At 44.3% G+C, this 27,024-nt stretch overlaps 2 protein-coding genes across 5 annotated transcripts in view; one reads left to right on the forward strand and one right to left on the reverse strand.

The window, feature by feature from the left end:
• Nucleotides 1–11,578, reverse strand: part of XPOT (exportin for tRNA) — a 73,973-nt gene extending 62,395 nt beyond the window's left edge. For 2 of the 3 annotated variants that reach the window (XM_075856881.1, XM_075856878.1), the window contains exons 1-7: nucleotides 11,380–11,578; nucleotides 7,536–7,672; nucleotides 7,195–7,277; nucleotides 5,817–5,873; nucleotides 2,561–2,630; nucleotides 1,558–1,776; nucleotides 1,023–1,231 (exon numbers count right to left, since the gene is read on the reverse strand). In XM_075856881.1, coding sequence (XP_075712996.1) covers nucleotides 1,023–1,231; nucleotides 1,558–1,776; nucleotides 2,561–2,630; nucleotides 5,817–5,873; nucleotides 7,195–7,277; nucleotides 7,536–7,595 — 698 coding nt within the window. In that variant the 5' untranslated portion in view covers nucleotides 7,596–7,672; nucleotides 11,380–11,578. The remainder of the gene's footprint in view (nucleotides 1–1,022; nucleotides 1,232–1,557; nucleotides 1,777–2,560; nucleotides 2,631–5,816; nucleotides 5,874–7,194; nucleotides 7,278–7,535; nucleotides 7,673–11,379) is intronic. The other variant, XM_075856880.1, reaches the window with a different exon arrangement.
• LOC142749187 (uncharacterized) overlaps nucleotides 11,392–27,024 on the forward strand; it is a 37,826-nt gene continuing 22,193 nt past the window's right edge. Inside the window, exon 1 of one of the 2 annotated variants that reach the window (XM_075856883.1) lies at nucleotides 11,392–11,643. The gene's annotated coding sequence lies outside the window, so the exon portion shown is untranslated. The other variant, XM_075856882.1, reaches the window with a different exon arrangement.

Consider the following 27,024-nt stretch of genomic DNA (forward strand, 5'->3'; position numbering starts at 1 on the left):
TCTCTCTAATTCTCAGTTTTCCATGAGCTAGTGAGAGGAGCTGAACTGCTATTATGTCTCAAATACACAGCACACAGAGAGGAGAATCCTGCTCTCCTATCTATCACATATAGAAGCAGCAGCATGGAGGAGATTATACAGCAGTAATGACCAGTGTAGCTGAGAATCCAGCACTGGGGTGAGATATAATAATTACCAGCAGCCTGTGTCTCCCTCTCTGCTCCTGCTTACCATAGACTTCTATGGGCAGACTGTGAAGACACTGGAACGTGCTTTGGCAAAGATACACCCCCCTCTTCCTGAAGTTAAGTCTCCTCTGCCCTGTAACTAGGGATGGATTTTGCTTGATAATAAGGGGTGGATAGCAGATTACAGGTAGGCAGTAACTGCACACAGAATACGCATGGACATAACCACATTTAACCGTAAGTGAATTACAAAATTGATCTATACCAGATTAGCACAAGATGTTTGAAAAGTTAGTATCCATTTATGAGACATTCAAACCACTGACATATTTAGCGGCCTGTCAATAGAAAACCAAATACCACGGACGCAAGAATTGTACTGGCTACCTGGCTTCTTGCTGCACTCAAGTGGAGCTTTAAAGCAGATCTGTCATCAGACTATACTGCCCTAAGTAAGGTTAGGATAGTATGGCAACGGGTCTGCACTACTGTTCTGTGTCGTTTTGACTAATAGTAGATCAGTTTGGCTAATAGGAAGGCAGACCTGTCCCCATACTATGCCGTCATTATATAGGGCAGCATAGTCTGACAGTTCCACTTTAAATCACACATGAACTTATTTTTGGCACAACAAAGGGGTGAAAGTTATTAAAATATTAGTGCAAAGGAAATGTGGAGCAGTTGCTCATTGCAACACCATTTCATGTCATTTTACTAATCAAAATTAGTAGGAGGTTATGGACAAAATCTTCGCTTTTCCTTTGCAATAGTACTGATAAATTTCAGCCATGTCTTATAAACATGAGAACATGCAAGTACAAAATAACATCATACCTATCATTAGCAATCAATGTTAGATCTATCCACGAAACATAGGTTCCAATCACTTCAAGGCACTGGCACGTCAGTTCAGAGTTAGTGTGCTGATACGTCTGTAAAATTTGGTACCATGATTCTACCAAGTTTGGGATACACTGTTCACGCATAGTGTCCTTCAGTAATGTATTCCTGCGTGCTTCCTGTAAGGCAGGTTGTAGTTTTGTCTATAAATAACAATTTGTCAGATACAAGTCTGCATACTACAGCTTACCCACTTATGAACAAGAATAGATAATCTAAGAGTAGAGGCATCATTATGCACATATGGATCAAAGTACCAAAATTCTTGTTGAACATTGACTAAACCTAGGGTGTAAAGTTGAACACCTATTCCAATTCATTATCTAATTTTAAAGTAAAAGCAGAGTACAGTACAAAGACAATAAACTATGATAAACACTGAGACACACAGCAAAACTAATTACTTAAAATTACAGCTAAGCCCCTCCCCCTCAAATGAGCAATAGAGTGTCACATCCATAGGTCTTACCTCTGGAGTATGAATTATATCCCGATCAACTACCTCTGCGTCGATGGCCATCAGAATTCTGAGGTACAGGTCAACGCCTCGGGGGTTGAGACCCACAACAGACAAAATATCAAAGAAGAATTTAGGCCATGTTGTAAGATAATCTGTAACAAAGACTAGAGCAAAAACCTGCGCAGCTTTGTTACGGATAAACGTTTTCTCGGGTTGGCCATTAAGCATCTGCAATGGAAAATAGTAATGGAACAGGAATAAATATTTTATTGAAGGCGACAGATTACACTAATAAAACAGGTTTCCTGAAAGTATGGTAAAAAAATAAAAAAATTAAAAAAAAGTGCGTTCTCCATGGTGTTATAAATGTTATTCTTCATTTGCCGGACACAAAAAAGTATCTAGGGAGCAAAGGACAGCAGACGAGACTTAGGCTTCCGTTCAACCTTTCCATCTGAAGAACTGATGAACGGAAAGCCAAACCGAAACCATAGCTTCCCGTTTGCATTACTATTGATTTCAATGGTAACGCTTCCGCTGCAGTTGGTTTCCGTTTTATAAGGTTTCAGTTTTTTCGCAGAAACAATAGCATAGTTGAGTTTTATGCTGTCTGAGGGCAGATTACAGTGAAACACGCTGATTTCAGCAGCCTGTCACTTAGTCGGTAATGTTCAGCCATTTTGGAGAATTTACTTTATATTTGCAGTGCCAATCCAGACAGGGCAGCATAAAAACCGGACAGATCATTTTTAAGCTTAAGAAGGGTTCCAGAGCAAATATATTTAGATGGGGTTTCATCTCAGCCACAGCTTCTGTAGTTCCCATAGAGTATAATGAAATGCCTATATGCAGCTAGCTCCACCGCCACTTTCTTCTCTTAGTGGCTGGCAGAAGCGGACCTATGCGGCATTGCAGGCAAAAATCTCAGAAAATCATCTCATACAAGACACCACTGTTCGGTGATTTAATATGAACATCTATACCAGTTTAAATGTCTTATTTCAATATATACCTGAGCTTGAAGCCATGCGATTAGCGTTTCCCTTATTAGTTGTTGTTGGTGTGCTGTCAACTCAGCATACCTAAAAAAATATAAAAAGAAAAGTCCTTATGCAAAACCAATCCTAGAAGCATCAGGAACATTTGTTCACCAGTTACACACAATATTATAGACCCTGGTTTTGCTTCCAGGAGCTACACCAGGCTTAGGCTATGTTCACATCTGCCTTCTGTTTAGCATTGTTCTGCTCTGGCATAGGAGCTGAACAATGAGAAAAACAGATATTCCGGATTTGTCGCATGACTGAAACCAATGATGCCAGACAGAACCCAATGACTTTAATGGGTTGTGTCAAGCCTCCATCACTTTGCTGGACAAAATAACACCTTGCAGGCTTTTCTGGAGATCTTAACCCATCTACATTAAGGCCTTATTTAAACAAGCGTAGTTCACGTCCGTGATACGCACGTGAAAATCACGCACGTCGCACGGACCTATGCTAGTCAATGGGGCCGTTCAGACATTCCGTGTTTTTCACGCAGCGTGTCCGCTGCGTGAAACTCCCAGCATGTCCTATACTTTAGCATTTTTCGCGCATCACGCACCCATTGAAGTCAATGGGTGCGTGAAAACTGCACACGGCACACGGACGCACTTCCGTGTGCCGCGTGTGATTCGCGCTACAGTTGTTGAAGAAATGAAAAATAAAACCACCTCCTTCATTTCTGTTTATAAACATCAAAACCACGTGTCATAACGATGCCATATGCGCAAAAGACACGCAGCCACGCACCAAACACTGATGCCACACGGAACTGCAACGCGAAAAAAACGCAGCATTTTTTGCGCGTACAAAAACGCACACGTTCGTTTGAATTTCACCTAAAAAAGTGTGAAATCTGAAGTGAACATCCAGAACAGAATGAGCATGCTGCTTAACCCCTTCCCGACATTTGACGTATCCATACGACAAAGTTGGGTAGGGGAAGTATGGAACAGGCTCACGGAGTGAACCAGCTCAATACGATGTCGACTGTATGTTACAGCCGACACTTCAGAGTAACGAGCGGCATCGCGCTAGATCCCGCTCATTTAACTCGCTAAATGCTGCAGTCAATACCGACCGCAGCATTTAAATCATTAGAAAGAGGGGGGCGACCCCCCTCTAACAGCTTACCGCGCTCCCCTCCCGCAACACAATTGTGGGGGGGGGGGGCGGCGATAGTTTCTATTGCTGCCTGGGGGCCTAATGAAGGCCCTTCGGCAGGGCTTAATAGAAGCCGGCATATATTGAGAAAAAAAAGAGTCCATATGCTATATACACAGTACAAAAACTAATTTTATTACATATAATATACATGAATCATTAGATAAAAAACATAGCGAGATGTCTAAAAAGAAGAGATATGCATGTGGGTCACACTCAGAAGGTATGTAACCATGGGGACATGAATGTAATAGGGTATGGCAGGGGAGCATACAGAATTTGTAAAAAAATATTTGTAAAGAAACAACCTGCTATCTGTCAAGTTTGCAGCTCACACTGATGTATCTATATCATCCCAGAAAAGGGAAGATAGGCCATCCAAGGAAAATACCTCCTTACTCGAATGCACACCTAGTAATTTGAACAGCACTACTGGTGTTCAGGGGGGCGAACATCATAAGACCTTTCTCTGGCTCTACCTGGTGACTCCGGAGTAGTAACCGTGCATACCCTGCACACCCTGCATACAGAGTGCAGTTATCTCTGGACTGGATGGCACTATGTATTACTATTGGGGATTCTGTGTACGGCACAGTTACTGTTGACACTAAGGTCTTATGTTGTTCGCCCTCCTGAACACCAGTAGTGCTGTTCAAATTACTAGGTGTGCATTCGAGTAAGGAGGTATTTTCCTTGGATGGCCTATCTTCCCTTTTCTGGGATGATATAGATACATCAGTGTGAGCTGATCTCCCACAAAAAATGAAACAAAAAAAAAAGTGATCAAAACCTTGCATGTACACCAAAATGGTATTAAAAGCTACAGCTTATCCCGCAAAAAAATAAGCCCTCATACCACTTAAATCGACGGAAAAATAAAAAAAGTTATGGCTCTCGGAATTTGGCGACACAAAATAAATTTTCTTTTTTACACTTAGATTTTTACATGTAAAAGTAGTAAAATATAAAAAACTATATATATTAGGTATCGCCGTAATCGTATTGACCCACAGAATAAAGGTAACATGTTTTTTTAATTGCACTGTGAATTCCGTAAAAACGAGGCCCAAAAAACAATGGAGGAACTGCTGGTTTTTTCATTTTCTACCCCACAAATAATTTGTTCCCGTTTCCTAGTATATTATACGGCAAAATAAATGGTGCTACGAAAAACTACAACTCATCCCGCAAAAATCAAGCCCTCGTATCGATGGAAAAATAAAGAAGTTATGGCTTTTGGAAGGTGGGGAGAAAAAAACGAAAATGAAAATCTGAAAAAGGGCTGCGGCAGGAAGGGGTTAAACTAAACACGGGGAGAACATACAAATTTCACGCAGATGTTGCACTTAGCCAGATTCACACCCACCTCCAAACTATGCAATTGAAAAAAATAGAACTCGTTCTGCAAACAAAAAGTCCTCATCAGACTACGGAAAAATGAAACAAAATTATGGCTCTCGGAACACAGTGATGAAAACAACTAAAAAAATAGAAACAAATTGCTGCATCGTTAAGTCCCAAAATAGTTGCGTCCCTAGGGCTAAACAAAAAGTGAAACTGCATGTGTGAACTGTGTTAAGGTATGTTCACATGCAAAACGGCTGTAAAATACGGAGCTGTTTTCAAGGGAAAACAGCTTCTGATTTTCAGAAATTTTTTAAAGCATCAAGCATTTTTTCTGCCGTTTTTCTATTGACCCAATAAAAACCGGCTCCAAAGACAGCTCAAAAAGCGACATGCACTTTTCTTACGCACCTTTTTCAAACAACCGCGTAAAAAAACGCCCCGTCTGAACGAAACGCCGTTTTTCCCATTGAAATCAATGGCCACATGTTTGGAGGCGTTCAGCTTCCGTATTTTCAGCCGTTTCTCGGGGCGTTTACGGCCCGAAAAACGGCTGAAAATAAGCAGTGTGAACATACCCTTACAGTTATTATAGCGGTTTTTATTGCTTTTAGTTTTTTGGCACAAAGAGAATATAAAATTGTGTAAAGGAGGCATTAGACTTGAGATCTTATAACAAATATGAAATATATCAAAACTATTAAAAACAGTACTTACTTGAATTTGATTTGGTGTTCTAGAACTTGAAAGCAGAAGAACTTGACATGATCATCACTGAAAAACACAAATACAACAAAGTTATTTGTCAGATGAGAAACATTTTTTAAAATCTCAGGCCCGCACTGCAGAAATAAATTGCAGAAAAGTCGTGCGGAAGGTGTTCTGCGATGCAACTTCCAAATCCGCAGCATGTCAATTTATGTTGCATGTTCCGTGCGGAGAGGGTGCTTGTTTGGCCCATAGACTTCAATTTGGAGCATAGATTCCGCACAAATTTTATAAAAAACTAAAATAAAACGCAAGTTGATTTGTATAGCGATTCAGCAGCAAAAATGTAAATTAAAAAAAAAAAGAAACACTGCAGGTGCAAATAAAGTTTGATATACTCAATATTCTACACTAAAATGTCCAGATTTACACAGTAAAAAGGCACTATTTAATAAGGATTTCTGTGAGTGATTAACTTTAAGATATCGCTGCAGAAAATCTGCAGCACCGCCTGCCTGTGGGAACGTACCCTTAAGGCAGGGTTCCCACGTAGAGCAAACGCTGCAAAATTTCGGCATCGGAATTGTGCGGAAATTCCGCAGCACTTACAGTAGCAGAGAGTGGATGAGATTTAGAAAATCTCATGCCCACGTTGCAGGAAAGAAAAAAAACAAAAAAACGCAGCGAAAACGTTAATTGACCTGCGGTGCAGAATTTTATTCTGCAGCATGTCAATTTATGCTGCGTTTTCCTTGTTTTTCTGTTGCAGTTTTCCCCATTGAATTCAATGGGGATGCAAAACCCGCAACTGAAAGCCAAGTGTTACGACTTCTGCGGCGGAATCGCAGCGATTCTGCCACAAAAATCGCAACTCAAAAGAAACAAAAACATACTTACCCAGAATGCCCTTCTGTTCCGATAGCTAGATACACATCCATAGTCGTCCGCATTTGCGGACAAGAATAGGACACGTTCTATAACTCGCGGATCATTTCTACAGTCCGGACACATCCATAAATATAGGGAAAGGTGTCCGTGGCCAATAGAAATTAATGGGTCCGCAATTTCATCCGTACTTCTGGATGAAAGTTACGGTTGTGTGCATGGGACCCAAAACAGTAACATTAACACTTGTACCGTGTATGTCTGAAAATGCCATTTTACAGTCCTTTAGGTTGTTTATAGTGGTTTACCAGAAGTGGAGTATGCTAAAAAAAAAAAAAGAGCAGAGCTGTCAAACACTGGAATACCTACTATTAGGCTCACTACCACTACCCCAGGCGGAACAGGGGTTGGGTGACCCCTGTACTGGAGATTACCTGGGAATACCACTTTAACAGATATACATCTGACTCCAGTGAACATAAAAGGATAGAAACCTCCTCACCTATATACACGCTGGGCTAACGCTTCAGCACAGACCTGCCATGCATCTTGTGATATTTTGAGTTGTTCAAAATAGGCCAATGCCTGAAATGAAATTAGATATAGAGTAAGTCAAAAGTTAGGTTATGAAAAAAATTCCACAAAAATAAATCTGTAGCAAATTTACAGCTAATGACAAAAACAGCAAGCATTGAGATTATGGCAAGAAATAATAATTTGTATCAGTATTAGGTGCCAGAATACAAAATTAGAATACTGTATATTTCAGATTCAATTTTTTATTTTTTTTAAATTATATTGAAAATAAAAAAAATTAAACCCAAAACAGGTGATAGGACATACTCGCTCTCGGAAGTCAGCATTGGCATTTGGGTTTAGTCCAAGCAGGGCTTGTTCATCCATGTCTGCTGCTATACTTCGAGCTCCCTATTTCTCACAATAGGCTTGCCCCTTTCTGGCACAGCAGAATCAACCAACATCTACCAAAGAATGAAAAAGCAAAGTTAGGAGAAACAATATACAAACACAATAGTGCTTGCTGCTTGTCTCAGCAAAACACCGTAGAGAACAACCAGAAGGCAGATTACAACATCCTGTAACAAGTTTACATATTGATACATTACATACAATGGTATAGGTCAAAAGACGTAAAAAACAGCGTTCTATTCTTACATATTTTACAGTATTTTAAAGTCAGGATGTGAATGAGGGTATGTTCACACGGCCTATTTACGGACGTAATTCGGGCGTTTTTGCCCCGAATTACATCTGAAAATAGCGTCTCAATAGCGCTGACAAACATCTGCCCATTGAAAGCAATGGACAGACGTTTGTCTGTTCACACGAGGCGTAATTTGCGCGCCGCTGTCAAAAGACGGCGCGTAAATAGACGCCCGCGTCAAAGTGACCTGTCACTTCTTTGGCCGTAATTGGAGCCGTTATTCATTGCAGTAATAGCAGCGCTAATTACGCCCGTAATGGACGCGGCGATCAAGCGCCTGCACATGCCGTTACGGCTGAAATTACGGGGATATTTTCAGGCTGAAACATCCCCGTAATTTCAGCCGTTACGGACGCCCTCATGTGAACATACCCTAATGGACACAACACGTAGTGTATTTATAAAACTGCTCGTATATACAAATGAAAATCATTCAATGTAGCTTTTAGGCCCTGTTCACACTGAGTGTTTTTTGCAGGAGGTAAATTCTGCCTCAAAATTCCGTTTGGAATTTTGAGGCAGATTTTGACCTACCTGCACGTTGTTTGCCGCGATTTTTGCTGCGTTTTTCGCTCGCGCCCATTGAGTGCTACAGGCAAAAAACACCACTAAATACGCTTTCTCTGCCTCCCATTGAGGTCAAAGGCGTAAACACCCGAAGATAGGGCATGACGCTTCTTTTTACCGCGAGGCGGTTTTTCCGCTCGCAGTAAAAAAACACCTCCGCCTCCCATTGAAATCAATGGGAGGCATTTTCGGACGTTTTTTGGCACGGTTTCCGCGTAAAAAAAAATCAAGTGTGAACAGGGCCTTACTCTCCGGAGGAACCCATCATCAACGGAAAGGCAAACGGAACCCATTTGCAACGGAAAAGTTACCGTTGAAATCAATGGTAATGCAAGCGGAAGCTATGATTTCAGTTTGGCTTTCCGTTGATGGGTTCCTCCGACAGAAAGGTCTAGCGGAATCGATCAACGGTAGGGTGATGCGGAGGCAAATACAGCATAAATTTTACGTGGTTGAAGCGGTTTACAAATCCACAAAAGAAATCTGCAGATAAAATTATGGATTTCACTGGTGGCATTGCAATCAATATAATCCGCAGCACCTCCACAGCTGATAGGGCACACAGCGAATCTGAAAAGCTACAGCACATCTAGAATCCGCTATGAACTTTTTACACTAAGTAAACGGGGTTTATTAAACAAATACTCAACGTGTAAATTCACCCTAAAAAAAGTTGTCCAATCAGGACAATCTGTCCATATGCCCTACAAATGCCTATTGACATCATATAAAAAAAAGAGGCCTTAGGTAGGGACCACTCTATTAACCTGAAATTCATCCATCAGCTAGACCCCTGCAATCAGCTCCCCGTCAGTGGAGCTGCCCCAAGAAAGTCATTCTAGTCGGATTACCCCTTTATCCATTAATGTGGGTGCACAACAGACATAGCCTCTTTTAGTACATTGTGTATAACCAAGACTACATTGTAGTTTATATGTACCAATGAGGAGCATCTACAAAACCTGAGCTCCATGGTTGTGTGTGCCCGGGATTGGCACCTAGAGTGATCCTATTCTAAACATCCATGCTCTGAAAAAAAATCGGTGTCAAACTTCTCCCCCGTATGTTGCTTTTCTTTCCCTACAGAGATGAATACAATCACCCAACAACTCGGTGGACAAGATGAATCAGGCTATTCAACTACTACACCTGCAGCGTACAATGATGAATCTTGTCATGTACATAAAAAGTGCTTGGCCGTGGCACTTTTGCCATGCATAGACAGCCCGAAAAAAGGTTTGTATACACAAAACGTTGCTGTTATGAAAGAATGCATAAATGTAACTATTACACTAGCTGTGTTTGTGTGTCAGGGAGTATGACTAAAAATCATTCCAAACATATCACTCGTTTTGAAGTACGGTCGCATCTTTCTATTTATCGCACATAAAGAGTGTTACCCAAGTACCAGGGTAGAGGGAACCAGTCCGCAGTTTTGAGGCATCAATACTACATAAGTAGTATAAGGCAGCATAACTACATAAGAGCGCCTTTACATGGGCAGATATTCGCCCGGTAATCGAGCCCCTATTGACACTACAGCATGTTAAATCGGCACTTGTTTGCTCCATTTAAAACAGAGCAATAATCGGAAAATATATGGAGACGAACGACCCTTAGTACATTTACATTTTGTATCTTATTAGCAGCACAGCCCCCGTTTACACAGAGATGTGCCGCCGACAAGCGTCCATTTTTAAGGCTACATAAAAGTTCAGATCAGGAGACAATTGAATGTTTGCTCGCCTTTTGGTTGATCGCTGCCTTGACTGCACAGATCAGGAACCAACGTCTGTAGAAACGCCTGTTTGCCCGGTTATTGACTGTGTAAAAGGATCTTTAGGAAATCATGCAGTATACATGGCAAGTAAAGTTGTAGAAGGGGCAAAGACAACTGCATATTCATCTGAAAGTTACATCCAGCAAACCACGGATGGGTACCCCTCTGAGAACAATGGTGGATGCCGCGACTAGGGGGTAGACCTGGCAATGATGATTTAGTGACGATACCCCAATTACCAATACTGACAAGGCTTGGAAAATTGTAGAATGGAGACACAAGACACTTTATAGTTCTGATACTTGTGTGACGAATTACGAATAGTCAAAGAACAATAAAATATCTGTGAGACACATAAGATTACAGTCTATCGAGGAGGATCCACACACAATACAACCAAGATCAATCCTCGGAAAATGTATGAGCCGCCAAGTTCTCCTTTACTCCATCTAACAACTATGATCAAGGTGCGTACAAGTAACGGGCAGACAAGATCTTGTATGTGGGTAAAAGAAGAACCATGATCATTATTGGGATGATCACAGGTAAACTCAGCAATGCCAATGGACACATCACAGATTTTTTTTATAGTCTATCTTTTACATCATGCACATAGAAGTTCAGGGTTATATCTGGATAGTCATGGTAAAGACTACAGGTCACTAACACCATGGTCAAAGTAAAGGACAATGCACCAAAATACAGCCGCCCCTCAATATGGGAGGTTAGACTGCGAGTGAAGAGCTGACGATCTACATAGCACGTGATGCAATAGGCTGTAAGTGACTGTAGTGATGACTGGATTAGATAGCGGATACTGAGCACATCGCAATATCACACAGCACGGCTCCAGGTAGCGCGAGGACACGTGTGGACCATGACAGGCAGGGCACATGTTGGCGCACTGGAGAGTGACACGTTGCTGGCAGTGGTATTGTATGTGACACGTCGCTCCTTGTTCTAGGACTTGTTGACTGCTACCTCCGAGAACCCAGACCAATGTGCCGTCGCCGGGGTGCGTTCGAGTCAGAGGCCGCCTCTCCCCGCTGATAGGGATCCACATACCGTAAAGATGCTGAACTCTCCCATACTGCACTACCCAGTCCCTCACTTCTCACCTTCCCCACCGATTACTGCTCCATACGGTGGCTCCACCTCCCTGCCGCCGTTCCGCCACACCGGCGTATGGTACGTGATCTCCACTGCACCGCGTATGACGTCACAGCGTCGGTTGATCAGCACGCCTGGACAGAGGCAACGCTCTAGCGAACTCCAATAACACGTTCAGCTAGTCGGCGCGTTCCAGGGGCGTGTCGTCATGACGTACAGACGCCCGCGACTCCCCGGGTACAAAGAAGCAAGTGTGACAGTGACATCTATCGGTAACTAGTAGCTAGTGCAGGTGTCTGCGCCTTCTAGTATTGGAGTATCGCATGTCCACTATATGTTTATACCACGTTTTGTACTCGTCACAACGTTACGTCTATGTTGGATACAAAGTTTCAATAAGACATTTCAGTTGAATCAAATAGAAAAAACAAACAAACGGGAATCTTGAGGGTAATTTTTTTCCCCTGAATGGCCAGAATAGCGCAGTATGCTTTGCTATTTATGTCCAGCCAAGAGCGCAGACTCCGGCATTTTTTTCTCACTGGTGGCGTGGGGCTGGAACAGAGCAACAGCATGAGCCATTGACGGACGAGTCAGGTGGTGAACTCAGACTTCTTACAGGTAAAGCTAAGGCCCTGTTCACATCACGTTTTTTTGTTTACATTTAGCGCATACGATGGGGAAGCTCCCGACATACATGCTATACACGTCCATAGGACTCCACTGTCAGAAGCCAAACAAGTGTCCTTCTGTTTTCCATCTGGCTTGTATACGTCAGTATGTAGTGACCACGCAGGGTTAAATAAACTTGGTATTTATTATACACAGAAGTAAATGACAACAATCCAAAACAAAAAGGATTAGATCAAATTCTTGTTACCTCTCATCCACCAGAAACCGATGGCTTTTTAATTTTATAATCCACAGGGAATAAGTTACAGATTTGTAAACTTTTAATCTGCCAAGAACAGATGGCTTTTTCAATGTAAGAAATGCAGGATAGAAAATGGTGGATGTCTGTCAGTATTTAACAGATGTCATATTGTCCACAGCTATTTTTATTTCCTACGGGGATACTACTTGTAAGGGTATGTTCACACGCCTTAGCAAAATACGTCTGAAAATACGGAGCTGTTTTCAGGCGAAAACAGCTCCTGATTTTCAGAAGTTTTTGGAGCAACTCGCGTTTTTCGCGGTGTATTTTACGGACGTTATTGCAGCTGTTTTTCAATGGAGTCAATGACATGCACTTTTTCGCGGGTGTCTTTTTACGCGCCGTATTTTGACAGCGACGCGTAAAATAACACCTCGTGGGAATAGAACACCGTAAAACCCATTGAAAGCAATGGGCAGATGTTTGTAGGCGTAATGGAGCCGTTTTTTCAGGCGTAATTCGAGGCGTAAAACACCTGAATTTACATCTAAATACCGTGCGTGTGGACATACCTTAATTGTGCATACAATATTGGTGTTTACTTACACCAGTTTTAACTTTCTCACTTCAATCAGTTTTTCTCAACCTTTCTTTCTGCCAACTTCCCTGACACACCTCACAAAAATTCCTCTTTCTAGCTCTCCCCAACTGCCAACTGCTTGCGCGTCCCGCTCGCTCCTACATCCCTCTAGCTCCTCCCCTTTTCCTTTCCTGACCAATCCTTTTAGAGGGCCAGACTACTCTATCCCCGGCATTCTGCCTTCAACGAGTCCATGCTCCACTGGAGTCAGCCTCCCCCACTGTTCCGGCCACACTTTGTCTGTGCGCCGTTGTGGCCACTGTGGCAAGTGTGGCCGCACATATCCGGTCGGATATGTGTTGCCCCCACTGAGTTTATGCACAGTGAAGGGATCATACTCTATCTGAATCAATCCCGTCACTGTTCCAAACCCACTGATTACCTGCAAACGCTGATGCTGCTGCAGAATCAACTGTAGCCTCTGGTGCCGATGTGGCCGTCACGATGCAGGACCTGTGAGTGACGTCACAGATCTGCACTGTCAGAAGCTGGGCGTTCTGAAGAGAAGAGGATGTTACTTCTCTTCAGAGTGCCCAGCTAGTAAAAGTATTAAAAACGCCCCGATGTACGCACATAATACACGCCCACTTGGACTTTTACTTTTAAACACACCCACTTGGACTTTTGCAAGCCTCATTTGCATAACTACAAAAATGGTCATAACTTGGCCAAAAATGCTCGTTTTTTAAAAAAAAAAACATTACTGTAATCTACATTGCAGCGCCTATCTGCTGCAATAGCTGATAGGGGTTGCAAAATCTGGTGACAGAGCCTCTTTAAACTGGAAAGCTGGATTGTTGAAATAAGCACGTGGAGAAATATCTCAAATTTTAAACCTAGCGCTATTATTGTAGTATTATAGTAATATAGTGTTATAGTAGTTCAAATAACTAATTGATTAACAATAATTTTGTATTGTATCAAATTTGAAAGTAATGCGGCCCGTCAACTTCCCATTTTTTCTATATGCGGCCCACTTACCCGGCCGAGTTTGAGACCCCTGCCTTAACCTATACAAGTACACTGTAAAAATAAGTATACTACGCAATGCCATCACACAGAGTCCAATAAAAAATATATAAAGTTGTGTACCTTTTTTTAACATTGTAGCCTATAGGTTACAGATGCCACTGTATGGCATTCATTAAACGAACACGCCATAGGCTTTCCATGACGTATCCGTTAAACGGATGACATTTATTCCTATGAGTGACAGATGCGTTAAACAAGTGCCTAAAAGTTGCAATCCGCTGTCACCCATAGGCTACAATGGTATCCGTTTAACGGATAAGTCATAAGAAGGGTCATGATAGTTCATGACGTATCTGTTAATAGGATACAATTAGAGTCTATGGGTGACGGATGCTAATGTCAGGCATCAGTTACAGCCTGCATTTAACGTATACATCGGAAGCTTTTCCCAGCATATACGCCGAAAAAAAACATGATGTGAAAATAGCCAATCACTACTGCACAGATTTTCATACATTCTACGTCTAGGCGCCTACACAGTTGAGCTGCTTTGCATTTGCCACCCACATATTTTTATGGATCCATTGGTAGAGCTATAAAGCTATCCATATTGTTCTGAATGAATGTAGAATACATTAATTTACCCAATACGGTTATGTGTAAATTTGTTACCATTGGCAAAAGACTGCATGCAACACTGTTCATTAAAAGAGAATAATAATAGAAGATATCTGGAATTATAGAATTATCTCATCCTAGGTAACTATGTAATGATCATTCTTTACAGTTTGATTGTTAGTTATCAACTTGTCTATGGCCAGATAAGTGGCGTATTCTCATTTTTAGGGTATGACTATGATGTGATCTTACCTGGATAAAACAATGTGGGAGGAGTGGTCCGCAGCGCCAATATGTAGTTATAGCCATTTAAAAAGATATATATTTTTGGTAAAAATATATAAAAATGGATATAGGAAAGCGCTACACAAAGGAAGGATCGGCAGAGTACTAATAATAATAGGTGGCCAAATAGGTATTTTTGGCCTGATGAAGACACAGGTTCTGCGTTGAAACGCGTTGCCCCTCTTTGCTAAATAAATCCACCTATTATTATTAGTACTCTGCCGATCCTTCCTTTGTGTAGCGCTTTCCTATATCCATTTTTTATATATTTTTACCAAAAATATATATATTTTTAAATGGCTATTCCTTGCGGCACAATACAATTGATGCCGGTATCTGGATATTGAAAGCTGCAGCCTTATTTTATTACTGCCTATATCCCTAAGGTGTACCTGCCAGTACGTTATTTGTTAGGTGAGTGTTTCTACTTACCATCACCTTAATTTACTTATCGATCAGGTTTATCTTGCACCATGTGGCGCTGTGTACGTTTTTCTCTTCCCAGACACAATATGTAGTTATAGCTCTTCAAGCACTACACTTTCCTATCTGACAAAAATAAAAAACACAGCTATCCTAAGCTTGTACAGTATCTACCAAACCCATATAAAGTATTAGACTAAAAGGGAGGTGCAAAAAGTGCAGCAACAAGTACAGATAAAACTAGAATCTTTCCAATACTTATTATGGATTACAGTATATTATTAGTCTTGTGCATAAAGAGCCCTATAAACTTCACATTACAAGCTACACATTAGCTAGACATGATTCAACATGAAGAAAAGCCAACATTTTACGGTTGAAAAAAAATAAAAAAAATAGGACTGCTGATTGATTTAATATTTTTTAGTGAGTTCTTTATCCATATTAATCTTTTAGGGAATTTGTCACCTCTTTGAGGGTGTCCATACACGCAGTTTTCGGCCATGTGGCATGCACAAGTCAAGTACATTGAAACCACGTGCTTCACCTGTACAAACCACACGGCCAAACCCTCATTGCAAAACCACGACAAGTCACATCTGCAACCGCATAGTGCCTCCCAACTAGATGTGTAACTAGAATTTACAGGGCCCGATAGTAAAAGACAAGGATCGGCCCCCATCACCTAAATGATAGTAAATTGTACTGCAGGCTACAGTCCACGGTATAAACACATACTGGTATCATATAATCAGAAAAGGAGAACCCACATGAGACCGAAAAACAGAATGACACAAACTTGATTTTCCCAACAAAGAAGGAATGATGTCGTTGCAATTGAGTGGATCCCAACATCAGGGCTCCATAGCAGCTGCAATGGCTGTATTTATGCCCATGCTCCCAACCAAACAGGTCAAGGTGCTTTATCTTAAAGGCATCTGTTTGGCGACAAAGTGAAGTACCAGTCTTTCATCCCGAGATCCTCTAGATCAGTGGTCAGCAGCCGTCGGGAATCCAGCAGCTGTAAAACTACAATTCCCAGCATGTCCCGACAGCCCGTGTATGGAATAACAAAGCCTTTGGCTGTCAGGGCATGCTGAGAGTTGTAGTTTCATAACAGCTAAAGTGTTGAAGGTTTCTTTTTTTTTATTTTCATCAAAAACAAAACATTTGCGATACAACACCGTAATACATATAAAACTCCCCCCTCACCCCTTCTTTCAAAGTATGCATGCTCACGAATACAAAGTAACATCACAGATATCAATATCAGATACATAATATACCATCTATAAATCTATTGCATGTTCGAAAAAGAGTTAACAAAAACCCCCTAAGGCCGATCCGATTACTCTAAATATCAGACATCATCTACCCTTCTTTCACGTTCAGGACTGCAGCTCAGCCGCAACATCTGACGATGATCTCAGGCCCCTGCTCTCCACCCATGGAGACCATATTTTATCGAATGTATGCTTAACATTTCTAGCTGTGTAAATATATCTTTTCATACGTGTTAACCACGTGACTTTGTTACAGAATTACGATAACGTAGATGTCATCCAGCCAATGTTGTGCAATAAGCTTCCTAGCCACATACAGCATACGAGCAACGGCCAGGTTAACATGTTCAGAAATAGAAATATCCTCGATATACCCCAGAAAACATACAAACGGAGTGAAATCTATCGATACCTGATATATGGAAGAGATAGTGTCCACTACCTCAGACCAAAACTGTCGCAGCTGCACACATTGCCACATCATGTGAATCAACGTGCCAGGTTCCCCACCACACCTAGGACAGTCGGGGGGAGTCCCTGACCCCAATTTTAGTCAGAAATTCTGGCGTTCTATACACACGATGTACCAGAAATAAATGAGAAATACGTTGTGCCTCATTCATAGAAAGTTTAGGAATCCACGACAACATATCTCCCCACTGACATTCTTCTATGGGCCCAAGATCTTTCCCATTTACTCCTCAATATGTAAGGGGAGTCATCTAGGAATCTTATCGGAAGAATTTTGTATAGAAGAGATATAAGGCCCGAAGTATGACCAGTCTTGCTAATAACTCCTATCAGGACATTATCCATTATTGTGACCGCGTTACTCCTATTCTCCATATCGTAAGCATGACGTACCTGAAGAGATTTATAAAATTGGGTATGAGGAAGACAACTGTAAACATGAGAATAACTTCAACTCCTGATTACCCAATAACTGGCCCATTCTACGAACCCCTTTATTCTTCCACAAAGCAAAATACGTTAGACTGTTCATATGAGGCAACCAAGACTTATCCCAATTAGCCGTATATTGTGTACAACCCGTGATACTTTGAACAGTTCTAACACTCCACCATATTTTGTGCATCAAATACAGCATTGGATAATTTTTAGTATGTTGCTTAAATTTATGGGCCTCTAGTTCCTTGTATAAAGAGTCTGAACATAGGAAATGTTGTAGTAGCAGCCTAGTGCAATCTACTAAGTCATCAATATCCCACCCTCTTAGATGCTGCAACTGAGAAGCCAAATAATACAATCGGCGGTTAGGAACCGCCAGACCTTCGTCTGTCTTCTCTCTCTGTAAAGTCTCCAATTTTATGCGCGCATGCCCCGTATTCCAAATAAGAGATCTAAATAACCTATTAACCTTATAGAAGAACCGCTGAGGTAACCATATTGGTGCATTGTGTAACAGATACAGCAGTTGAGGCAACCATATCATTTTAATTAAATTACATCTACCAATGACTGAAAGATACAATTTACACCACACATCCTGCTTAAAGAGGCTCTGTCACCAGATTTTGCAATCCCTATCTGCTATTGCAGCAGATAGGCGCTGCAATGTAGATTACAGTAACGTTTTTATTTTTAAAAAACGAGCATTTTTTGGCCAAGTTATGGCCATTTTTGTATTTATGCAAATGAGGCTTGCAAAAGTACAACTGGGCGTATTGAAAAGTAAAAGTACAACTGGGCGTGTATTATGTGCGTACATCGGGGCGTGTTTACTACTTTTACTAGCTGGGCGTTCTGATGAGAAGTATCATCCAGTATCATGACGTCACTCACAGGTCCTGCATCGTGTCGGCCACATCGGCACCAGAGGCTACAGTTGATTCTGCAGCAGCATCAGCGTTTGCAGGTAAGTAGCTACATCGATTTACCTGCAAACGCCGATGCTGCTGCAGAATCATCTGTAGCCTCTGGTGCCGATGTGTCCTCGCTCGTCTGACACGATGCAGGACCTGGGGAAGTGACGTCACAGCGTGATCTCTCGAGAACACGGCTGTGTCTGCACTGCCAGAAGCTGGGCGTTCTGAAGAGAAGTGGATGATACTTCTATACACAACGCCCAGCTAGTAAAAGTAGTAAACACGCCCCGATGTACGTACATAATACACGCCCAGTTGTACTTTTACTTTTCAACACGCCCAGTTGTACTTTTGCAAGCCTCATTTGCATAAATACAAAAATGGTCATAACTTGGCCAAAAATGCTCGTTTTTTAAAAATAAAAACTTTACTGTAATCTACATTGCAGCGCCTATCTGCTGCAATAGCAGATAGGGGTTGCAAAATCTGGTGACAGAGCCTCTTTAAGTTTAAATCGAACCAATAAGGGGCTTAAATTTAATCGTTCAAAGTCCTCCAGTTTCATAGATACTTACATTCCTAGATATTTAAAGGTGACACATTTCATAGGAAGATCGTCGCATGGCACCTGTGTGTGTGTATCATCTACCTTCATCAGGACAGACTTGGACCAGTTAATGGTCAATCTGGAGAACCGACCAAACTCCCCAATAGCAGTATTGCTGCATCCAAGGAGGCACCATCATCCTTCCAGAAACAGTAGCATGTTATCAGCGTATGACTCCAGTTTATCCTCCTGCTCACCATGACAGAACCCTACAATGTCGACAGAACCCCTAATCAATATTGCTAATGGCTCGATGGCTATGGCAAACAGTAACGGAGAGAGCGGGCAGCCCTGCCGTGTACCTCTACCCAACGGAAATGCAGCAGTCATAAAGTTATTTACTCTAATTATAGCCACAGGTCTATCATATAACATCCGAATCCAGGAAATAAACGAGTCCCCAAAGCCCATTTTCCGAAGTACTGCCCATAAGTACGCCCATTCCACACTATCGAAGGCCTTTGCTGCGTCCAAAGAGCAAAGTAGCCTTCTACCGGAGTTGTAAGCTGGAAGTTGTAAATTCTAAAATAACCCTCTAAGGTTAATAGCTGTACATTTATTAGGCATAAGGCCAGTTTGATCAGGATGTATTATTGACGTGATAATCCTGGAAAGGCGTACCGCTATAGCCTCAGCAATTATTTTAATGTCCACAGGCAGATATTGGTCTATAAGAGTCTGCTTCTCTCATAGTGTCAGGTAAACCCTGGTCCCTAACTTTGGACGTAAAAAAATCTAAAAGATGCGGCAGGAGTATGTCACCCAATTTTTTTAAAGTATCCGCCGGCAGGCCATCCGATCCCAGAGCTTTGCCATTAGCTAAAGACGCTACTGCCTCCTGCAACTCTTGACAAGTTTAAAGGAGTCTTCGAAAATTCTTTATCACTAGAAGCTAAACATGGTAATGAGATACCCGATAAATATGCATCCAACTGCCTCTCAGACACATGAACATGCGAACTGTATAAAGAGGCGTAATAAGATTTAAATACTTCTCTGCATTACCATACACCAGGACCCCATCAGCATTTTGGATCGTTGCAATATACGTTTAAGCATACTGTGCTCTCGCCACCATTGCAAGCATATGTCCCGCCTTCTCCCCTTCTGCATAAGATCGCTGTTTCTGAAACATTCTCTTATTTGCAGCCATCTCCAGAAGATGCTTCTGCAGTATTTCCTGAGCTTCACGCCATTCAGCCAGAGACTGGATGGTATTATTCAAAACATGGGTCACTTCAGGCTGTTGCACCCTACCCCTAAGGCCTCATTCACACGGCAGGGTTTCCCGGCCGGGTGCCGGCCGTTCATAAATCGGCCGGCACCCGGCTGCATTAGGAATAATAGACCCCTAATGGGGCTATTCACACTACCGATTTTTTGACGGCCGGAAAAACCGGCCGTCAAAAAATAGGACATGCTCTATCTTCGCCCGGGTACCCGGCCGCCCGGCTCCCATAGAAGTCTATGGGGCCGGGTAATACACGGCCATCACCGGGATGTGTCCCGAGTGATGGCCGGGTTTTCCGGAGCCTGCGCTCTATCTCCTCCTCCTCACAGCGCAGAGTGCATGTGAGGAGGAGGAGTTGATGCCATTCTGCCGAATAGCATCGCTGTACACGGTGTGGCAGGGCCGGGGTGTACAGCAGGTGGAAGGGAGCGCTGCGCTGGCTCCCTTCCCCTGCTTGAAAAGCACCCTGGCCCGGCGACACCTTCGATGGCGCCGCTAGCAGCTGCGGCTGCTACTACTGCAGAGACGCCACTATAGCAGAGCGGGGAGGTATCTCCCCGCTCTGCTATGTGCTAGCTGCACTTTAGCTCCTTGAAGGAGCGGAATCCCCGTGTTTTCGGGGATTCCGCTCCTGGACAGAGCACTTGATGTCTCTGTCCATATCTGGGCAGTGACATCAGGGGAAACTCCTGAAGCGGAATCCCCGAACACATGGGGATTCCCCTTCAGGAGTTGCCGCTGATGTCACTGTAATGGCAGGAAGGAGGTGAAGGGAAAGTGAGCCCTAATCTACCCACCGCCCTGTCCCTGCCTACTTGCAACGATCAGCCCTAGGCGACGGGGTACAACTGGGCGGTGGTCCCTACGCTGTCTAAGTGCACGGGAGAACAAACAGGGTACACGCAAGGGAAGGGGCAGTCGCCCACGGAACGCCGCGAGGAAAGGAGCGGTGAATGAGTAGTCCGGACCAGGATGAAGAGGAGTATACCCTAGTGAGCACGGAGGAGGAAGCAAGCAAGCCAGAGGCAAAGTAAAGCAGGTTAAGCAGAACTGCAGCAAGGCAGAAGCACGGCAGAAGCAGGCTGGAGCAAGCAGCAGTGGGGCCAGGAATCCAGAAGAATTACAAGCATTGGGGAGGATAACACGACAGGAAATAAAGGGCAGGGGGCGGAGCTAACTCTGACTGACCAGGCCGCGATAGGCTCTCCCACTCCTGAGCCTGCCACCCTGGTTGGTGGGAGATGGTGTCAGTCGAACAGGTCTGGCCTCAGGTGTGGATTGATTAATCCCAGGAGTATACCTAGACGTAGTATCTGGCAGATCCCTAACAGTACTCCCCCTTTTATGAGGGGCCACCGGACCCTTACTAAGAGGTCCCGGTTTAGTAGGGAAGAGAAGGTGGAACCTACTGATCAATACCCCAGCGTGAACATCACAGGCAGGTACCCAAGTCCTCTCCGGCCCGTATCCTCTCCAATGGACCAGGTACTGGAGGGAGCCCTGGACCATCCTACTGTCCATAATCTTGGCCACCTCGAATTCCACCCCCTCAGGGGTGAGAACGGGAACAGGAGGTTTCCTCGAGGGGGACCAGGACGGGGAGCAGCGTTTAAGGAGGGAGGCATGGAAGACGTCATGTATGCGAAAGGATGGGGGCAGCTCCAGACGGAAGGATACAGGGTTGAGGACTTCAATGATCTTATAAGGTCCAATAAATCGGGGAGCAAACTTCCTGGACGGGACCTTAAGGCGCAAGTTCCTGGACGACAACCAGACCAAATCCCCGACGACAAACCGGGGGTTAGCAGAACGTCTACTATCCGCCTGAATCTTTTGTGCGCTCTGGGACGCCTCTAGGTTCTTCTGAACCTGGGCCCAGACAGTGCACAGTTCCCGATGAACATCCTCTACCTCAGGATTATTGGAACAACCAGGGGAAACGGAGGAGAACCTTGGGTTAAACCCGAAATTACAGAAAAACGGGGAGACCCCTGACAAGTTACTGACCTGGTTATTCAGGGAAAATTCAGCAAGGGGAAGGAATGAGACCCAATCGAATTGACAGTCAGAGATGAAACACCTTAAATATTGTTCCAGGGATTGGTTAGTCCTTTCCGTTTGGCCATTAGTTTCGGGATGGAAGGCGGAGGAGAAGGACAGATCAATCTCCAACTTTTTACAAAAAGCTCTCCAAAATAAGGAAACAAATTGTACCCCCCTGTCAGAAACGATATTGACTGGGGCCCCATGGAGACGCAGGATGTGTTTCACAAACAAAGAAGCTAACGTCTTGGCGTTAGGTAGCTTCTTAAGGGGCACAAAGTGGCACATCTTGCTGAAGCGGTCTACTACCACCCACACCACCGACTTGCCCTGAGATGGAGGCAAATCAGTGATAAAATCCATGGAGATATGGGTCCAAGGTCTCTGGGGAATGGGCAAGGAACGTAGTAGGAGGACCTAGGGGTTTTGGACCTAGCGCAAACCTCACAAGCGACGACGTAAGCCCTAACATCTTTAGGCAACCCAGGCCACCAATAGTTTCTGGTAATGAGGTGTTTGGTGCCCAAGATGCCAGGATGACCAGATAGAGCGGAGTCATGGTTTTCCCTGAGTACCCTTAGCCGGTATTGCAGGGGAACAAACAGTTTGTCCCCCGGGACGTTCCCGGGGGCTGCACCCTGATCAGCCGCGATATCAGAAGCTAAATCAGAATCCGTGGCAGAAACGATTATACCAGGGGGTAAAATACAAGCAGGATCCTTCTCGGAAGGAGGATTGGCCATGAAACTACGTGACAGGGCATCAGCCTTAATATTCTTGGACCCAGCCCTATAGGTAACCAAGAAATTAAATCTGGTAAAGAATAGTGCCCACCGAGCTTGTCTAGGATTAAGCATCCGGGCCGATTATAGGAAAACCAGATTCTTGTGATCCGTAAGGACCGTTACCTGGTGTCTGGCCCCCTCCAGGAAGTGCCGCCACTCTTCAAAAGCCCATTTAATGGCTAGAAGTTCGCGGTTGCCAATATCATAATTACTCTCCGTGGGCGAAAACTTCCTAGAGAAGTAAGCACAGGGGTGGAGATGGGTGAGGGAGCTGGTACCCTGGGACAAGACGGCCCCCACTCCCACCTCAGATGCGTCAATCTCCACAATAAATGGCTCCTCTTGGTTGGGCTGAATCAGCACGGGGGCCGAGATAAAGCACTTCTTGAGGGTCTCAAAGGCCTGGACGGCCTCAGGGGGCCAATGGAGGACATCAGCACCCTTGCGAGTAAGGTCCGTAAGAGGCTTAGCGACGGCCGAGAAGTTGGCAATAAATCTCCTGTAATAGTTGGCGAACCCTAAAAAACACTGTAGCGCCTTAAGGGAGGCAGGTTGGACCCATTCCGCCACAGCCTGAACCTTGGCAGGGTCCATGCGGAATTCATGAGGAGTGAGGATTTGCCCTAAAAATGGTATCTCCTGTACCCCAAAGACACATTTTTCAGTCTTAGCAAGCAGATTATTCTCCCGAAGGACCTGGAGCACCTTCCTGACATGCTCCACGTTAGAGAACCAGTCCTTGGAAAACACCAGTATGTCATCAAGGTACACAACAAGAAAATTACCCAGGTAATCTCTCAGGATTTCATTAATACAATTCTGGAAGACAGCAGGGGCATTACACAACCCAAAGGGCATGACCAGGTATTCGAAATGACCCTCGGGTGTGTTGAACGCAGTTTTCCACTCATCCCCCTCTTTGATGCGGATAAGGTTATATGCCCCCCGTAGATCGAACTTAGAAAACCATTGGGCTCCCTGAACCTGATTAAAAAGATCCGGAATCAAAGGAAGAGGGTACTGGTTCCTTACGGTGACCTTATTCAGGTTACGATAATCAATACACGGCCTAAGACCACCATCCTTCTTCCCCACGAAGAAGAAGCCAGCACCTACAGGAGAAGTCGAGGGGCGAATGAAACCCTTGACCAAGCATTCTTGGATATACACCCTCATAGCTTCACGTTAAGGACATGAAAGATTAAATATCCTACCCTTAGGAAGCTTGGCACCAGGCACCAAATCGATGGCGCAATCGTAATCTCTATGGGGGGGGCAACACCTCGGAGGCCTCCTTAGAAAACACATCGGCGAAGTCCTGAACAAACTCAGGAAGCGTGTTTACCTCCTCCCGGGGAGAAATAGAGTTAACAGAAAGACAAGACATAAGACATTCACTACCCCATTTGGTGAGATCCCCAGTATTCCAATCAAACGTGGGATTATGCAACTGCAACCAGGGAAGACCTAATACCAGATCAGACGATAATCCCTGCATCACCAGTACAGAGCACTGCTCCAAATGCATGGAGCCAACCAGGAGTTCAAAAACAGGAGTATGCTGAGTAAAATAACCATTAGCAAGGGGTGTTGAGTCGATACCTACTACAGGGATAGGATAAGGCAAATCAATAATTGCCATCTTTAGAGACATAGCAAATTCCACAGACATGATATTAGCAGATGAGCCAGAATCCACGAAAGCACTGCCCGTGGCAGACCGGCCAGCAAACGAGACCTGAAAGGGAAGCAAAATTTTATTGCGTTTCACATTAACGGGAAATACCTGTGCGCCCAAGTGACCTCCCCGATGATCACTTAGGCGCGGAAGTTTTCCGGCTTTTTATTCTTGCGCCTGGGACAGGTGTTCAGAAGATGCTTGTCGTCCCCACAGTAGAAGCAGAGACCATTCATTCTGCGAAACTCCCTACGTTGTCGAGGGGACATGGAGGCCCCGAGTTGCATAGGTACCTCCGAGTCCTCCGTGGAAGGGCGAGGAGACGGGACCTCGGGGGGGATCGCAGAAAAGTCAGAGGGGAGCACATTGAAGCGTTCAAGCTGACGTTCCCTGAGACGTCGGTCAAGTCGTACTGCTAGGGCCATAACCTGGTCAAGGGAGTCAGAAGAGGGGTAGCTAACCAGCAGATCCTTCAGGGCGTCAGATAATCCTAACCTAAACTGGCACCTTAGGGCCGGATCGTTCCACCGAGAAGCTACGCACCACTTCCTAAAATCAGAACAGTATTCCTCCACCGGTCTCCTACCCTGACGTAAGGTCACCAGCTGACTCTCGGCTAAAGCAGTCCTGTCAGTCTCGTCGTAAATGAGTCCGAGGGCAGAGAAAAAACGATCAACAGAGGAAAGTTCAGGGGCGTCAGGAGCCAAGGAGAAGGCCCACTCTTGGGGCCCTTCCTGGAGTCGGGATATGATGATACCCACCCGCTGGTTCTCGGAACCTGAGGAGTGGGGTTTTAGGCGGAAATACAGTCTGCAACTCTCCCGGAAGGAGAGAAACGTCTTACGGTCCCCAGAGAACCGGTCAGGTAACTTGAGGTCGGGTTCTAGAGGTGAGGTGAGGGGAACTACTAAGGCAGCGTCACCCTGGTTGACCCTCTGGGCCAGGGCCTGGACCTGTAGGGAGAGGCCCTGCATCTGCTGGGCCAGGGTCTCAAGGGGGTCCATGATAGCGTCAGCATAGGAGAAATGGTAGACTAGGTATGGCTTGTAATTATGTAATGGCAGGAAGGAGGTGAAGGGAAAGTGAGCCCTAATCTACCCACCGCCCTGTCCCTGCCTACTTGCAACGACCCGCCCTAGGCGACGGGGTACAACTGGGCGGTGGTCCCTACGCTGTCTAAGTGCACGGGAGAACAAACAGGGAACACGCAAGGGAAGGGGCAGTCGCCCACGGAACGCCGCGAGGAAAGGAGCGGTGAATGAGTAGTCCGGACCAGGATGAAGAGGAGTATACCCAAGTGAGCACGGAGGAGGAAGCAAGCCAGAGGCAAAGCAAAGCAGGTTAAGCGGAACTGCAGCAAGGCAGAAGCACGGCAGAAGCAGGCTGGAGCAAGCAGCAGTGGGGCCAGGAATCCAGAAGAATTACAAGCACTGAGGAGGAGAACACGGCAGGAAATAAAGGGCAGGGGGCGGAGCTAACTCCGACTGACCAGGCCGCGATAGGCTCTCCCACTCCTGAGCCTGCCACCCTGGTTGGTGGGAGATGGTGTCAGTCGAACAGGTCTGGCCTCAGGTGTGGATTGATTAATCCCAGGAGTATACCTAGACGTAGTACCTGGCAGATCCCTAACAGTCACTGTCCGGATCTGCCCGGCCCGGCACGGATGCAAAACTTAATGCAAACCGGCCGGGCAAAATGGCCGATTTTACGGGCCGACACTCGGGCTCGGGAACGACCCGGTCGTGTGAATCCCGCCTAAGAGTATCACCTAACTTTCTCATTTTCATCTTAACCCGACTTATTAACTGAATCAAACACCCTCTGCGCGTAGCTTTCATAGCCTTCCAGACCATGCCTATGTCCGCCGTACCCACATGTTCTGAGAAATAATCTTCCAACACCTTAAATACAGCAGAAACATTAATAATAGTAATAAGGCATTCAACCTCCACAGTGTTCTATAAGTTGTAGGACTTAGAGATATTGAAAGACCCAGTAAGAGGGGAGAATGATCAGAAAGTGTCCTAGGTAAATAGTCAATAGTCACAACCGCTCTGACTACAGTTTCAGGGCCTAAGCCAAGATCTATACGGGACAAGCGGTTATGTGAGCTAGAAAAACAGGAATAATGCTTATCGTGTGTATGTTTCAATCTCCATAGATCCAGCAGTTGTACCTCCTGAAGAAAAGACCCAAAAGCGGTTACAGGACCATCCACATTTGCTCCATCATTGTTAAATTTATCCCAATAAGGATGAACATAGTTATTAAAATCTCAGAGCAAGACAAACGGTACACCTGGCCTAGCGCAAGTAAAATTCAGAACCTTTCTAAGCACATCATAATTAAAGGGAGGCGGAATATAAACCCCAATAATTATATACTGTA

Source organism: Rhinoderma darwinii, chromosome 3, assembly GCF_050947455.1.
Source record: "Rhinoderma darwinii isolate aRhiDar2 chromosome 3, aRhiDar2.hap1, whole genome shotgun sequence".
Classification (NCBI taxonomy): Eukaryota; Metazoa; Chordata; class Amphibia; order Anura; family Rhinodermatidae; genus Rhinoderma; species Rhinoderma darwinii.